This window comes from Cibotium barometz, chromosome 49, assembly GCF_041138505.1.
Source record: "Cibotium barometz isolate CiBa-2024 chromosome 49, ASM4113850v1, whole genome shotgun sequence".
Classification (NCBI taxonomy): domain Eukaryota; kingdom Viridiplantae; phylum Streptophyta; class Polypodiopsida; order Cyatheales; family Cibotiaceae; genus Cibotium; species Cibotium barometz.
Genome location: NC_141094.1, coordinates 6,157,633 through 6,173,566, shown reverse-complemented (window position 1 = coordinate 6,173,566; position 15,934 = coordinate 6,157,633). Strand labels below are relative to the sequence as shown.

Below are 15,934 nucleotides of genomic sequence, written 5' to 3'. Positions count from 1 at the left end.
CTCTCTCTCTCTTACTCTCCCTCTCTGTGTATGTCTCTCCCATGAAACCCTAAAGCCGCAGGTCCTCCTTGCTCCTTCAACTGGTATCAGAGCCTGGTTCTCTTGCTTAGGGTTTTGGCTGCGGTGCTCTTCTGTTCTCCTCTCATCTCCCTCGACCTTGGGGACTACTTTTGTCGCGAAGAACTCCAATTCTGTAGCGAAGAAAGCTTGGGGACGACTTCTGTCGCGAAGAACTTCAACTCTGTCGCGAAGAACTGCAAGAGCTTGGTCGCCGGTGCTCCCCTCCCTCTTCTCCTCTGCTGGTCGCCCCCCTTTCTGCTGGTCGCCTCACTTTTGCAGCTGGCCGCCTTCCTTTTGCTGGTCGCCCTGCTGTTGCAGCCAAGAAGGCTGCCCAGGCAGCTCAAGGGGGCTGCCCAGGCTGCCCACGCAGCCCACAGGGCTGCCCAGCCAGCCCACGCAGCCAGCCAACGGGGCTGCCCAGCCAGCCAGCCACCCAGCCCACGTGGCTGCCCAGCAGGCCCACGGGCTCCTGGAGTGCCTCCCTTTATCAGATCTGCAGACACACAGCCAGCAAATTTCAAGAGGTATTTTGCTTCATTTTCTGGGGCTTTTTCTTGTTTTCCATGCAATTGTGCAGATTACGCAGGTAATGGTGGAAAACAATTGGGGCTTTTGTCAATTAAAGCCAATTTGCAGACATTGAAGCCGAAAATTTGGGGCTTCTCATGTAATTGGACAATTGGTGATGCATATGTCTTGTGGTAACACTGTCCATGCATATTTGACAATTTTGGGTCAATTTTGACCAAGTTTGACTGTCAAAATTTGGGGCTTTTGGCAAATGTATGTGGCTGCACTGTTTATGACAGTTTTGGGAGATGTATTTTATGTCATTGTGTCAGTTTGATCATTGACAGTGGGAGTATTCCGCAGTGGGAGATATACCTTGGGAGAACATTTGGGTGCAGTGTTTTGCACAGATTCCGCAGTGGGAGATATACCTTGGGAGAACATTTGGGTGCAGTGTTTTGCACAGATTCCGCAGTGGGAGATATACCTTGGGAGAACATTTGGGTGCAGTGTTTGCACAGGGTTGAGCACTTTGTGTGCATTTGGGTGTAGTGTTTGCACAGGTTTGTAGAGAGTCAAGTATTGACTTTGGTTGTACTTTGCTATGGCAACCACAGGTGAAAGTTCTTCTTTGCTTCACATCAAGAAGCTTGAAGGCTCTCATAATTATGACATTTGGCAAACTCAGTGCTACAATGTGTTGCTCCAGAAGAAGCAGCACAAGCCTATCAAAGAAAAGGGTGTAATGCCTGCTTCTCTTACTGCTGAAGAGTGGGAAGATGTGGATGAGCTTGCGAGATCCACTATCATGTTGTCTGTGTCAGACTCATTACTTTTCAGCATTCGTGAAGAGAAGACTGCTTGGGGAATGTGGCAGAGATTGCAGGACTTGTATGCCCAACAAAGTGCCTCAAGCAAAGTGTATTGGTTGAAGAAACTCATAGGCCTTCAGATGAAGGAAGGGGCTTCTATGACAGCCCATCTCAATGAGTTTAATGGTATTGTCAGCCAGGTTATAAATCAAAAGTTGGCAATGGACGATGAGTTCAAAGCCACCTTTTTGTTATGCACTTTGCCAGAGAGTTGGGACACATTCAGGACAGCCACTAGCAATTCGCATGCTATGCTGTCATATGCAGATGTTGAGGGTGCTCTTCTTCAAGAAGAGATGAACAGGAAAAACAACTCTGTTGGAAAGTCCAATGCAATGAATGCACGTGGGAGATCCCAGCAAAGGGGGAAAAGCCAAGAAAGGGGAAGGAGCAAGTCTCGCTCCAAAAAGGACTTGGAATGCCATTATTGTGGCAAGAAGGGACACTTCAAAAAGCAATGCTACAAGTGGAAAAATGATCAAAAGGAAAAGGGAAAAGGCAAAGACAAGGATGAAGCAAGTGAAGCCAAAGATGCAAAGCCAAAGGGTAAAAGTGGAGTCAAGATTGAAGAAGTCAATGTGTCACATGCAGGTGACAGTGTGGATGAAGTCCTATTTACGTCTTCACTTGATGCCCATTCACTTCTTACAGGTGGTCATGGTATGCACTCATGGATCATTGATTCAGGTGCCTCCTTTCATGTCACAGGTTGCAGAGACTTGTTTGTCAGGTACACTGCTGGCAATGAAGGAGTTGTTTATTTGGGTGATAACCATGCATGCAAGATACTTGGCAGAGGTAATGTGAGGCTTGTATTTTCAGATGGCTCACAGCTTATGCTCCATGATGTCAGGCATGTGCCTGAGATCAAGAAGAATCTGCTTTCTACTGGACAGCTTGATGATGCTGATTATGTTACCACATTTGGTAGTGGAAAGTGGAAGATTAGTAAGGGCTCACTGGTTGTTGCCAGAGGCTCTAAGGTTGATACTCTATACTTCATGTATGCTGGTGTTTGTCACCATGCCGATGTGAATGCAACCGAGTTGCCGCAAATCTCTTTGTGGCATAACCGGTTGGGACACATGAGTGTCAAAGGAATGGAGCTCTTATCTCGTTATGGTTATTTGCCTTCTCTTAAGTTCTCAGGTTTTCAGTTTTGTGAGCATTGCATCTATGGTAGGCAACTACAGTGCCCTCACAAGAAAGCTCTTGGACAGAAAGATGCTCAGTTAGAGCTTGTGCATACAGATGTATGTGAGATGCCTCAGCTTTCATTGGGTGGGGCAAAGTATTTTGTGTCATTTATTGATGATGCCACACGTAAGGTGTGGGCATATCCTCTTCGTCTGAAGAGTGATACATTTTCAGTGTTTGAGAAGTTTGTTGCTCATGTTGAGAATCAAACTGGCAAAACACTGAAGGCTTTGCGTTCCGATAATGGTGGAGAGTATATGTCCAAACAGTTTCAGGACTTTTGTGATGCTAAAGGCATCAAGAGGGAGCTCTCTACTCCTTATGATCCTCCACAAAACGGGACAGCAGAGAGGATGAACAGGACCATTCAGGAGAAGGTCCGTTCTATGTTGTCACATGCTGCATTACCTCATGGTTTTTGGGCTGAAGCTGTTATGACAGCCGTTCACCTTATAAACAGGTCACCTAACACGAGGCTTGGTGGGAAAGTGCCAGAAGAAGTATGGACAGGGAAGCCTCCGTCATACAAGCACTTGAGAGTGTTTGGTTGCGTTGCGTACGTGCACATACGCAGGGAAATGCGCACCAAACTTGATCCTAAGTCTCATAAATGCATATTCCTAGGATATGGTGACAAAGGTGAAATGGGGTATAGACTTTGGGATCCCATGAATAGAAAGATCATACGCAGCAATGATGTCATTTTTGATGAAACATGCATGTATAAGGAGCCTGCAAGGCAACAGGAGCCTGGCAGAGTCATCTTTGATGATGATGGACATCATGGACAACAACAAAGGGCTGTAAATCAGCCATTACAGCAGGAAAACCAGCCCTTAAATGGTGCTGAAAATGGTCCAAATGGACAGCCAGATATGGCAGAAGATATCCCTATGGATATACCACAGTTAGAGGAGATACCGGGCATGATTTTTCAGCCTTATGGCATGGAACAGGAGCCACCGATGGGTGATATGCAGGCTGGACAGCAACCTGCAAATGATGGTCATTGGGTACGGAGGTCCACTAGACCCTCCAGAGTCCCTGACAGGTTTGTTCCAGGGGTTGACTACTTGATGCTCACTGACTGTGGGGAGCCCTCATGTTACAAAGAGGCTTTACAGAGGGCAGATAAGGCTCTATGGGAGCGTGCTATGCAGTCAGAGATGGATTCTTTGCATAAGAATAGCACATGGGATTTGGTGCAGCTACCTACTGGCAAAAAGACATTGCCATGCAAGTGGGTTTACAGGCTCAAAGTTACACCTGGGACTAAGCCAAGGTACAAAGCCAGATTAGTGGCAAAGGGCTTTAAGCAGGAATATGGTGTGGACTTTGATGAGATCTTCTCTCCAGTGGTCAAAATGACTACACTTAGAGCTGTGTTAGCTTTGGTTGCACATGAGGATCTGGAATTGGTTCAGATGGATGTGAAGACAGCCTTTCTTCACGGAGATCTCCATGAGGAGATATATATGAAGCAGCCAGAGGGTTATGCAGTGAAAGGGAAAGAGAAGCTTGTATGCAAGCTGAAAAAGAGTCTTTATGGGCTCAAACAGGCACCAAGGGAATGGTATCATAAATTTGATACATTCATGAAATCCCAAGATTTCAGGAGAAGTGACATAGATCACTGCTTGTACACCAAGAAAGCTTTGGATGGCAGTCTATTGATCCTCATCTTGTATGTTGATGATATGTTGATTGCCGGGAAATCTCGTAAGGAGATGGATGCCTTGAAGCAGAGGCTGCATCAGACCTTTGATATGAAGGATTTGGGTGATGCAAATCACATCTTGGGTATGCGGATTCTTCGGGACAGAAATCAGCATGTGTTGTATTTGTCTCAGAAGGAATACATTGGCAAAGTCTTGCAGAGGTTCAATATGGATGGGGGGAAGAAGACTAGTACTCCGTTGCCTCCATATGTGAAACTCAGTGCTATGGACAGCCCACAGTCAGATAGAGACAGGGCTGATATGGCCAAGATTCCGTATGCCTCAGCTTGTGGCAGTCTCATGTATGCCATGGTTGCTACCAGACCAGACATTGCATTTGCAGTTGGTGTGGTTAGCAGATATATGGCCAACCCTGGCAAGAAGCATTGGGAAGCAGTGAAGGGTATCATGAGATACCTAAAAGGCACACAGGATATGTGCATTTGCTTTGGCAAACAGGATGCATTAGTGCATGGTTACACGGATTCGGATTATGCCGGTCATCCAGATAACCGGAAGTCTACTACCGGTTATGTGTTTACATTCACAGGAGGTGCAGTATCATGGATATCCAGGATGCAGAAGTGCATTGCCTTATCTACTACAGAGGCCGAGTATATTGCAGCCACAGAGGCTTGCAAGGAAGCATTATGGCTATCTCGGTTAGTGGCAGATTTGGGCTATACAGGGGATATTCCATTGTTGCATTGTGACAGTCAGAGTGCCATCCAGTTGGCAAAGAACCCTGTCTTTCATGCAAAGACGAAGCATGTGGATGTGAAGTATCACTTCATCAGAGAGGTGATAGAGGACAAGCTGATTCAGCTTGTCAAGATTCATACGGATGACAACCCAGCGGATCTGTTGACCAAGAGTTTACCTCCAGAGAGGTTTGCTCACTGCAGGCACTTGATGGGCATTGGATGATCAGACATCTGCTGATCTCTCTCCTCTTTTAGGCACACACTGGCCTTTAAGTGGGAGGTTGTTGGGGTAAAGGCCCCAAGTATGTACAAGTGTGTACATGTGTATAAGTGTATGCCCATTATTTGGTCCGTTTCACATTCACTTATTAATAAGTGTGGAGTGCACTCCAAGTCATATGTGTGGAGTGCACTCCAAGTCATTGTAAAGGTCACTCTTCTTATAAAGGGGTTGTGGTGTGCCCCTAACTACAACAAGCCAACTATTCACACCCACCAAACATTGGTGTGCTCTCTCTCCCTCTCTCTCTCTCTTACTCTCCCTCTCTGTGTATGTCTCTCCCATGAAACCCTAAAGCCGCAGGTCCTCCTTGCTCCTTCAATAGGTATGATCGCTGGGTGTTGAATCAAGACCCAATTTCTGCACAAGTTTGTAGTTAACAAACAAAGTTGTGTGAGCTGCCAGGGTCTCGAAGAATGTGGATTCTATGGCCATTCACTTCTCCATAAACTCGGAGAAGATCATGCAAGCCAAAAACTTTAGAGTTGAACAGACAATCAGAACATGTACTAGGGCGAGAAAGTACAGTAACTGACGTACTTGTCAAAGACAACTGATTAGCTGCCTTTGGCTTGGGTCCTGCGTTGGTCTTTGCGCCCTTTTGCTTTGGGCACTCGTTACACATGTGTCCTTTTTCTTCACAGATGAAGCAACGTCTCTCCTTCTTGAGCTTCAAAGCCTTAAGGAGACGTTTCTTCTTCGCTAGTGTCGAAGTTGAATTCTTCGAAGGTTGGTCCGAAGACTTTCCTTCAGCCGTGCTAGCCATTGGTGCGGAGAACTTCCTTTTGTGCTTGTTCCCCTGCTCGGTAACAGGTTTAGACTTGGAAGAGACCATTGTATCATCATAGATACGAGCGGAATGAATGGCCTCGTCCAAAGTTTTGCATTTGTTATTTTTAACCTGTAAACGGTATGAGTCGGGTAAACCGGCTACGAAGAACCTCAAAAGAGTTGTGGGATCCATCTTCGTAGCTTTCATCTGCAAGTCCCTAAATTTCTGGAGATAGACCTCATAAGTGAGGTTCTGCGAGGTCATGGTCAAAGTAGTAAACCGGGCAACAACATCATAGTCATCCTCTTTCTTGAGGAATTCTTTCTTGAAGACGTCTTCGAACTGTGGCGAAGTCGTTGGTTTCGGGTTGAGTTCCTTCCACCAAAGCAAAGCTTTGCCTGAGAGGAAACCTGCTGCTAATTGGATCTTTTTCCCATCGTCATATGGATGGAATTGAAAATGGACTTGCCACTTATGTAGCCAAGTGTCCACTATCTCCTTGGTACGCTGCTTTCTGTAAAGCCTGCATCTGCGCGGCGATTTGTGCTTGACGTTCTGAGGAAGAAGCTTCGAGAGCAACTTTAAATTCTTGGAAATCTAATTTTGACACATGTGACATAATTGTCGAAAAGATCGGCATCAGTGTCTTCCATAGCCAGCAGGTCTTCACGTTCGATAAGGGGCTCCAACTCGGATTCTTGGGTCGACATCTTGAAGAGGGCAAGGTGAGAGAAAAAAATATTTATCTTGCACAAGGAGAGTGCTAGAGGACTTGAGATCTTGAGGGCTTGAGAACTTGAGAGATGTGTGACTAGAAGCCCGCTTAAGGGGAATATATAGGCTTCCTCAAAAGCCAACTTTAGCTTTTGCTTTTATGTTGTTTTTTTTTTGGTTGGCAAAAAAATTAATAAAATAAAAAATAAATATATATATATATATAATGTTTTCTTAAAAAAGAAAAAAGAAAAAAAAACAATTATAAAGCAAACTTGGGTTTCTTTAACAAAAAAAAAAACCCTTTTTCCAAAGGGTGGTTTTATAAAAACCTTAGGCGCATATGAAAATATCAAAAGCAGGCGATTGGAAAACAAAAGCAAAAACAACTCGTTAACTGCTTTTTCTACATCCCTGTTCTTCGCCTGCCTACGTGCATTGCCTGGCCGCCTGCAATCGTACCTGGCCGCCCGCCGAAGTGCGCCTGTGACCGGCTCTCACGTGCGCTAACATGCACGTAACAGTCTGCGCATCTGCGCCTGCCTACGCATACAGCCCGACGGCCTGCAGGGATGCCCTACATATCTGCGCACAACGGGTACCCACTTGCCTACGTGTATCCAGTTGCGTACACAAACACGCTTGCGCATATACCTAGCCGTCTGTTTTACTCGCTTGGCTGCATGTACAGGCTGGCATTTTGCACATAAGGCTGTGCTACCACCCATCCAGGCGTTACTCCCTCTCTCTCTCTCTCTCACAAACAATAGCCGACTGGTTCTCTCTCTTCTTTTCTCTCTCCAAACTATTCAAACAGTTGCAAACATATAGCCCTTCTTCTTGCTAAGCAAACCAACCCTACTAGACCACAATCTCCATCATCACGGGCTCCTTCGATGAAAAAGCAACATACTTAATCTGAAAAACAGCAGTATGCATAGAAAAAACAGCAAGCTTCTTAAACTCATACCTCTTTTTCTTTGACCTCTTTTTCTCTACCTACCGACTTGCTCGTTCACGAGGCTTGCTCTGATACCACTGTCAAATCCCCATAGGATCTTCTCGTGGAACGCTCTTGGTTCAAGACTTGAAACCTGCAAACAAACGAAACAAACAAGACGGGGGTGAGGCCTCCTTGACAGCCGTGGGCAAGCCCACAAGACTTGGCTGTCCCCATCGAGCCACGAGCTGAGCTAACTAGATGGATGTACCGACCAATCTCTACCCCGTGACGTCCCATACCGCCACGAAGCTACCCTTGCGGGCCTCGAGACTACTGCCGGCCTCGGCTGCATGAAGCAGGTGCATGTCTGCACTAGATCCAGGCTCCTGACCATAGAGCTCTCACAAAGTCACGCGAGACTCTATATGACTAATGACTAACCTTGGCCACCCTTTTATAGGCTCTTGGCTGGTCATCGGGCGTCCACACTTGGGCGCCCGCCCGTCCATACTTGGGTGCCCGCCTATTAGTCTATCCCTAACTCAGCTCGCCAATCAGCCTACCTAGCTCCAAGCTTCCCCAACCTCAAAGCTAGTCTTGTGTGCGTGTAGCACACGGTAGATACACACTGTGCACATGAAATACGGCAAGAAGAAAAAGCAACGGGACTATGAGGAAGTCCATGCAGGATTGACGAAGACCGACGTCAGGTTGAACTTGCCTCTCGGGAGCACCAACGAGAGCTTGATCGAGAGCGCTGTTAGAAGTCATCTCCTGTCTATATTTATACACCAGGAACTCTGTTGTGGGTGTGCCCGCCTTGTATAAGGTGTTTTATCATTTTTCCTCACTCCCCGTATTTTTCCCTATTTTTTTCCATTTTTTCCAGTGGTGTGGAGGGATGCCGGCAGGAGCACTTAGTGGCTGGCCGACTGTCCCATCTGTAGTCCTGTGGCTGGCCGACTGCCCAGACATCAGTCGTGGGCTTCTGTATTGCTGGCCGACTAGATGTATGCAGTCGTGGACCTTTTTATTGCTGGCCGACTGCTCATGCAGTCGTGGAGGCCCATCAGTGCTGGCCGACTTCTCACATGGGGCATATAAATAGGCCCCATGCCCCCACCACTTCCTCATTCAGTCTTTTGCGGGATCTTGTGTTGGATAGGATATTCCGACCCCATCGCAAGTTTACAGGAGTCTTCTTTGATGATATCTTGGTTTTCTCCAAGAATGAGCAGGAACACAGAACTCATTTGATCACAGTGTTCGAAGAGTTGCGGAAGCATAAACTTTTCGTCAATGCCAAGAAAAGTGAGTTTTTTCTTTCAGAGATTCATTATCTGGGTCATATTGTATCCAAAGATGGAGTTACAATGGATCTTGCAAAGATAGAGACTATTCGGAATTGGCCCGAATTGCAAAACGTACATCAAGTACGTAGTTTTCTGGGATTATGTTCGTACTAGAGGCATTTCGTAAGGCATTTTGCTATGATTGCCACTCCTCTACATGATCTCATGAAGAAGAAAACTGCTTTCAAATGGACTTCAAAGGAACAGGATGCTTTCTTGCAACTCAAGCATGCGATCATATGTGGTCCAGTATTGATTGTTCCTGACTTGCACAAGTCATTCGTGGTTGAATGTGATGCTTGTGGTGATTGCATAGGAGCTGTCCTAAATCAAGAAGGGCATGCAGTTGCATACGAGAGCCGTCGTTTGCATGATGCTGAGCTTCATATGGATATCTATGAGAAAGAGCTCTTGGCTGTAATTCACGCCTTAAAGATTTGGAAACATTACCTTCTTAGGGCTGAATTTGTAGTCAAGACAGATCATCAAAGCTTGAGATACTTTCTATCTCAAACTAAGCTTTCAGAGAAGCAGATGAGAATGGCAAACTTTCTTTCCATGTTTCATTTTCAGATTGTGCATACTCCAGGAAAGAAAAATGTGGTGGCCGATGCACTATCTAGGAGGCCTTATGTTGCTGCAGTCTCAGTGGCCTCTCATGGAGACCTATCTGCTATGAGAGATTTGTATCATTTGGATGCTGATTTTTGCCATATATGGACTGATTTGATGGCTGGTCATTCACATGCCTCTTATGTTATCAACGAGGGTTATCTCATGAAGGATAATTGCCTATGTGTGGTAAAGGATTTGCGTCCAAAGGTTATGGACGAATATCACGCTCCACCATATGCTGGTCATCGAGGTATCATGCCTACTACTCATATGATTCAGAGGTATTTCTTTTGGCCGAGCATGCGTAAAGACATTGAGGCTTATGTGCGTGCATGTATTACTTGCCAAAAGGTGAAATTTGACGGGCAAAAGCCTCCAGGTTTGCTTCAGCCATTGCCTATTCCCTCGCAACCTTGGGAAAGTATCACGATGGATTTTAATATGGACTTGCCTAGATCCCAGCATGGGAATGATGCTATTTGGACTATTGTGGACAGATTTAGCAAGCAAGCTCACTTCTTGCCCGTCAAGAAAACCATCAAAGCTGATCATATGGTAAAGCTTTTTCTTGCTAATATTTTCAAGCATCATGGTATGCCTAAATCCATTGTTGGGGATAGAGATCCCAGGACTACAAGCCTATTTTTGGAGGGCTTTATTTGATAATATGGGTACTAAACTTGAGTTTTCATCAACTTATCATCCCCAAACGGATGGCCAAAGTGAAGCTGCAAATTCAGCCGTGTTGGATTTATTGAAATGTTATGTGGCAGATCAAAAGAGTGCATGGGAGAAGTATCTTCCACTTGTTGAGTTTACCTACAACAATACGATCCATGCTTCCACGGGCAAGGCTCTGTTTGAGATTATTTATGGCAGAGTGGTCTTGCCACCCATCCTTCGTACAAAGGATGAGATTTTTGCAGCTGATGAATATGTTCGTGACTTGGATGTTGCCTTTGGTCAGGTGCGGACAGCCATTGCAAGATACAATCTTCTCTGCATAGTAATGATTTCAAGTGGCATAAAATACAACAGTAATGATTATAGGTTTGGGATTTGTCTATGTTTTGTCTTAATGTGAGTAATGATCATAGGTTTAGGGTTTGTTAATGTTTTGTCTTGATGTGTTTATGTTTATTTTCATAGGAGCAACAAGGTTGTGTAAATCAAAGCAACAAGGTTGTGAGCAACAAGGTTGTGTAAATCAAAGCAGTAAGTTGCTATTTATTTCTTGTTGTTTTAATCTTTATTTCTTGCTTACAATCTAACATATATATTTATTAATCATGCAGTCTAGCTTTATTAATTTAGATGTCTTCAAGGAGGAGGAATATCAATAATATTCACACAGTGGAGGTGTTTAACAACTCAGGATAAGCATAAAATGGCTGCTGACAAGCATAGAAGGGACATGGAAGTCAAAGAAGGTGATTGGGTATTACTGAAATTTGAGAAGACTTGGCTTCGGAAGAGGCCAGGACGCGAAGGATCATATCCTAAGCTTTCTCCTCGCTATTATGGACCCTTCAAGGTGATTCAGAAGATCAATGAAGTGTCCTACAGGCTTGCTCTACCTAGTCATTGGAAGATTCACAATGCTTTTCATGTGAGTCTATTTCGGAAATATGTGGAGCCAGATCCTGAAGAGCCTGTCACAGAAGATCCGCCAGAAATTGAAGAGCTTGAGGAGATCCTCCAGCCAGAACAGATTGTTTTTCACAAGGAGAGAAAGCTACCTGCAGGAAAGCTTTCCAGGAGATACCTTGTGAAGTTTAAAAATTATTTGCCTATTGATGCCAAGTGGGTAAATGAGGATTATTTTGCAGATTATCCGCAATTGTTGTAGGCATATCTTGAGGCTTTTCAGTTGAGGTCAACTCTTTAGAAGCCCGGGGGGATGTCACCAATTGGCCGACCATTTGGTCCATCTCCAGTTTTTGCGTCTCGTTCACTTGAGGCCAGGCCGGTGTCTCGTGTGAAGAGGCCAGTATTTTGCTGACATGGACGGGAGCCAGACTAGTGCCGCCCGTGTGTTAGCAGGATGGTGTCGTATGGACGGGAGCCAGACCAGTGCCACCCGTGTATGACCTGGACTGTGTTCGACCCATGGGATTGTCACGCCATGGAAGGGCCAGTATTCGTGCCGTGTTTTGCCTATGGGACTGTCACACCATAGGGAGACTCGTGCCTGGAACTGTGTCTTACCTATGGGACTGTCACTCCATAGGAAGACCAGGTTTTTATGTTTCTATGTCGTGCCAGTTTTGTGCCAACAGATATTTTGTACTTGTTCCATGAACGGGAGATATGTCCATGTTACTATTTGCACATGCACACATATTTTGCATGTTTGAAACTGTTTTCGCATGACATGTATTTGTGTGTTTGCCTGCTTGACGTGTTACTGAGCGGGGACGCCTGCCAGTGAGTCGTGAAGTCTGCTCTGTATTCTGACGAGTTTTGGTGCATGTGAACTGGTGATAAGTATGATACACATGTTTTTATTATTTTATATCTAACCTTTAGTTTTATAAGGTTAAGTGTTCACATTCACTTAAATGTGGGCACCCCCTTTGGGCACCCACTTAGGGGCCAAGGTGGGGAGCCCCACTTAAGTGAGTGTGGGGGTGGGCATGGTCACCTACCCATACTCCCCACCCACATGCAAGCGTAGAGTAAACTACACCTTAATTTTTTATAAAAAAGACCCTTCCCTTTCAAGCGTGGGCATGAACCGCTTTCAGCCTCTTTCGTAAAAACAAAGTCGGCGACCATCTCTTGTGTAAGCTCTCCTGCAGGCGGCTGTCATCTCCGCACTGCTGCGCTGCCTCCTCTCCTGCAGGCGACTGCTTCACCTCCCATACAGGCGTGTGTGTGTGTGTGCTCTTTCTCTTCATAGCAGGCTGCGCTTGCTTTTCCCAGGCGGCTGGCTGCTCTACGACTGCACATGCTACAGGCTGCCCACCATCTATTGGCAACCTCACCTGTATGCTGTCCAGGCTGCGCTTCTGGACCATCTGTGGCGAGTGTACCCTCTACCGGTTCCCCTTCTCAGCGGCTGCGTGAGCTCTCCTGCAGGCGGCTGCTTCACCTCCTATACAGGCGACTGCACCTATTCGCCTACAGCTTCTCCTCCCCACAGGCGGCTGCAGCAAGTATCCCTCTTCTCCATACAAGGTGGCTGCACTTGCTCTTCAGCAGGCTTCCCTTTTACTCTTGCAGGCAACTGTGGGTGTACACTCTCTTCATAATAGGCTGCTGCTCCACACAGCAGCCAGGTCTCTCTCTTCCCTTGCAAGTGGATACTCCTCCTCACAGCAGGCGGCTGTGGACTCTTGCGGTGGTGGCACATCTTCTCCACTGGCGTTCTACAAGGGGACTTCGCATCTCCTGGGTGACTTCATCATACCACGGGTATTGGTTCTCTATTAGCTATCCACAAGTAAGTGAATTTCAGATTTAAGTAAAGTATTTTGTGTTTAAATCTGGTAAGGGATTCCCGACTCCCTATACGGCCAACACCCGTTCGGTGCCGGGTTGTCCAAGCTCTATTGGAGAACCTCGGTCCAAAGGTGCTGAGATCGGGAGAGCCAGGCGTTAGTACGAGAGCGCCTGTTTGTGCGTGGTCTCGGAACACCAGTGAGGCGCTCTCCGCGGAGTCCAGTGAAAGCACGGGACCGTAGAGATTGGACCACACTAGTGGTCGTTCTGCTTCGAGCTTCTACATCGAAATTCGACTTCGAGCCTATTTGTTTGGTACTGTTTTCATATGTACATGGACATCATCTGGTTCTTGGAACCCATGGAGCATTGTATTCATTAAATACTCCCAATAAATATATCATATATTGAGGGGGGGTCGGTCCGTTCCGGCCCCAGTGCTGGTGTCCATCTTTTCATTACATTTCATTTCAATTTCAAGTTGTATTAAGTTGTCCATTTCAAATTTGTGGTTTTAAAGTTGTGCTATTAAGCGTGTGGGTGTCCAACGGAGTCTTTCCCACTTGACGGGATCGGTTTCAAAGTTCATGGAAGGATTATCTTCCTATGTTAGAATTTGCATATAACAGTACTAAGCATACGAGTACAGGTTTTAGTCCTTTCATGCTTATGTATGGTTTTCAACCTAGATCACCTGTTACAGTGGGATTCCCAGGACTTTAGCATGATGCAACACGTAATTTTTTGCAAGATATGCAAGAAATGTTACAAGTTGCAAAGGAATCTATTAGAAGTGCTCAAGACCGAGACCGATCTTATTCTAATAGACATCGTTCACCCAGAGAGTTCTCTGAAGGAACGATGGTGTATTTGCGAGTTCTGAAAGATTCCAAGACTTTACGGATAAGTCGATCTCCGAAATTATCCCCTAGATATTGTGGACCATTTCGTATTACACGACAGATTGGTTCAGTCGCATATGAATTGGATTTGCCTTCTCATGTGAAAGTTCATCCTGTATTTCATGTCAGTAGACTTAAGGAAGTACTGGGTGGAACAGACCAGTTAGTTACTCTTCAAGAAATCATAGATGTCGAGGACATGACATTTGTTCCACACGAACCTGAAAAGATTCTTGAATTTCGTGAAAGGAGATTGCGTAATACGCTTATCACGGAATACAAGATCAAGTGGAAGGATCATGTTGAGAAGGACGCTACATGGGAAACATTGACTACTCTTCAGAGAGATTACCCTGGCTTTTTAGTGAGCTCAGGAGTGCGCTCTTAGAGGAAGGGAAGTATGTCATGTGCACAGTGTGTATCTACCGTGTGCTACACGCACACAAGACTAGCTTTGAGGTTAGGGAAGCTTGGAGCTAGGCAGGCTGATTGGCGAGCTGAGTTAGGGATAGACTAACGGGCGGGCACCCAAGTATGGACGAGCGGCACCCAAGTGTGGACGCCCGATGCCCGGCCAAGAGCCTATAAAAGGATAGCCAAGGTTAGTGATTAGTCATATAGAGTCTCGCGTGACTTTGTGAGAGCTCTATGGTCAGAAGCCTGGATCTAGTGCAGACGTGTACCTGCTTCATGCAGCCGAGGCCGGCAGCAATCTCGAGGCCCGCAAGGGTAGCTTCGTGGCAGTACGGGGCATCACGGGGTAGAGATTGGTCGGTACGTCCATCTAATTAGCTCAGCTCGTGACTCGGTGGGGACAACCAAGTCTTGTGGGCTTGCCCACGGCTGTCAAGGTTGGGAGGTGACTCAAACCTGTACCCCCGTCTTATTTGTTTCATTTGTTTGCAGGTTTCGAGTCTTGAACCAGGAGGGTTCCACGAGGAGATCCTATGGGGATTTGACACCGTCTAGCTTCATCCTCTCATCTTTGTTGTTTCATCTGAAAGTAGAGAGAACTCTTGTACTACTTTTGGTCTCATAGACCTATTGGGGCTTTTGAAGTCGAAAATGTAACACTCTCTCTCTCTCTCTCTCTCTCTCTCTCTCTCTCTCTCGGGAAGTTCGGCAAGTAGAATCAAAGGATAAAACTGTGATGAGAGAGTCTGAACAAACATAGATGCTGACAAAATTGTGCCCTAATTGTATACATGTGAAAGACTGAACGTTAACAAATTCTGACAAGAATAATCTCTGATCTAGATAAAGATTTACCTGCTGCATGATCTTTCGCTTGTTGTGGCCAGCGGCGAGGTCATCAGGGTTGACGGTTTTCTTGATGTTTCCGGCGAGGGTCATGACGAGTTTGAACTGGACGTCCGCCTGGAGGAGAGCACGCGTGATCTCGTTGACGCACTCCTGGAGAGCCTTCTGGTCGATGACCGTCACGTTGCTCATCTTCTGGAGGGCATGGGAAATCTGCCCTCCTAGCTCCGCGAGCACCATGGTGCCTGATCCTTTCTTTTTTCTCGCTGTTTCAAAATGATCTCAACAGAAGAGAACCCTCTGCAGCAAGGGCTCGGGCTTGGTATCTATCAGAGGTGGAAACTTCGTGAGAGAGGGATGCTCAAAGAAAGCGAGGGTGAAGAGGGAGTTGATTTTGTTATGGGGACGGTATCTCTCAGAAAGGTGGATGCTCTAAGAGAGAGGGATGCCCAGAGAAAGCGAGGGTGATGAGGGAGTTGATTTTGTTATGGGGATGGTATCTCTCAGAAAGGTGGATGCTCTGAGAGAGAGGGATGCTCAAAGAAAGCGAGGGTGATGTTGCAAGATAGGAGAGGGAGGGAGAGGGCTGCA

The 15,934-nt window shown here is 46.1% G+C and overlaps 1 protein-coding gene across 1 annotated transcript in view; it reads right to left on the bottom strand.

Annotated features, from left to right (window-relative positions):
• LOC147610230 (signal recognition particle subunit SRP54 2-like) overlaps positions 1 to 15,727 on the bottom strand; it is a 49,737-nt gene extending 34,010 nt beyond the window's left edge. Inside the window, exon 1 of the mRNA XM_086786168.1 lies at positions 15,353 to 15,727. Coding sequence (XP_086642294.1) covers positions 15,353 to 15,583 — 231 coding nt within the window. The 5' untranslated portion in view covers positions 15,584 to 15,727. The remainder of the gene's footprint in view (positions 1 to 15,352) is intronic.
• Positions 15,728 to 15,934: the final 207 nt, after the last annotated feature.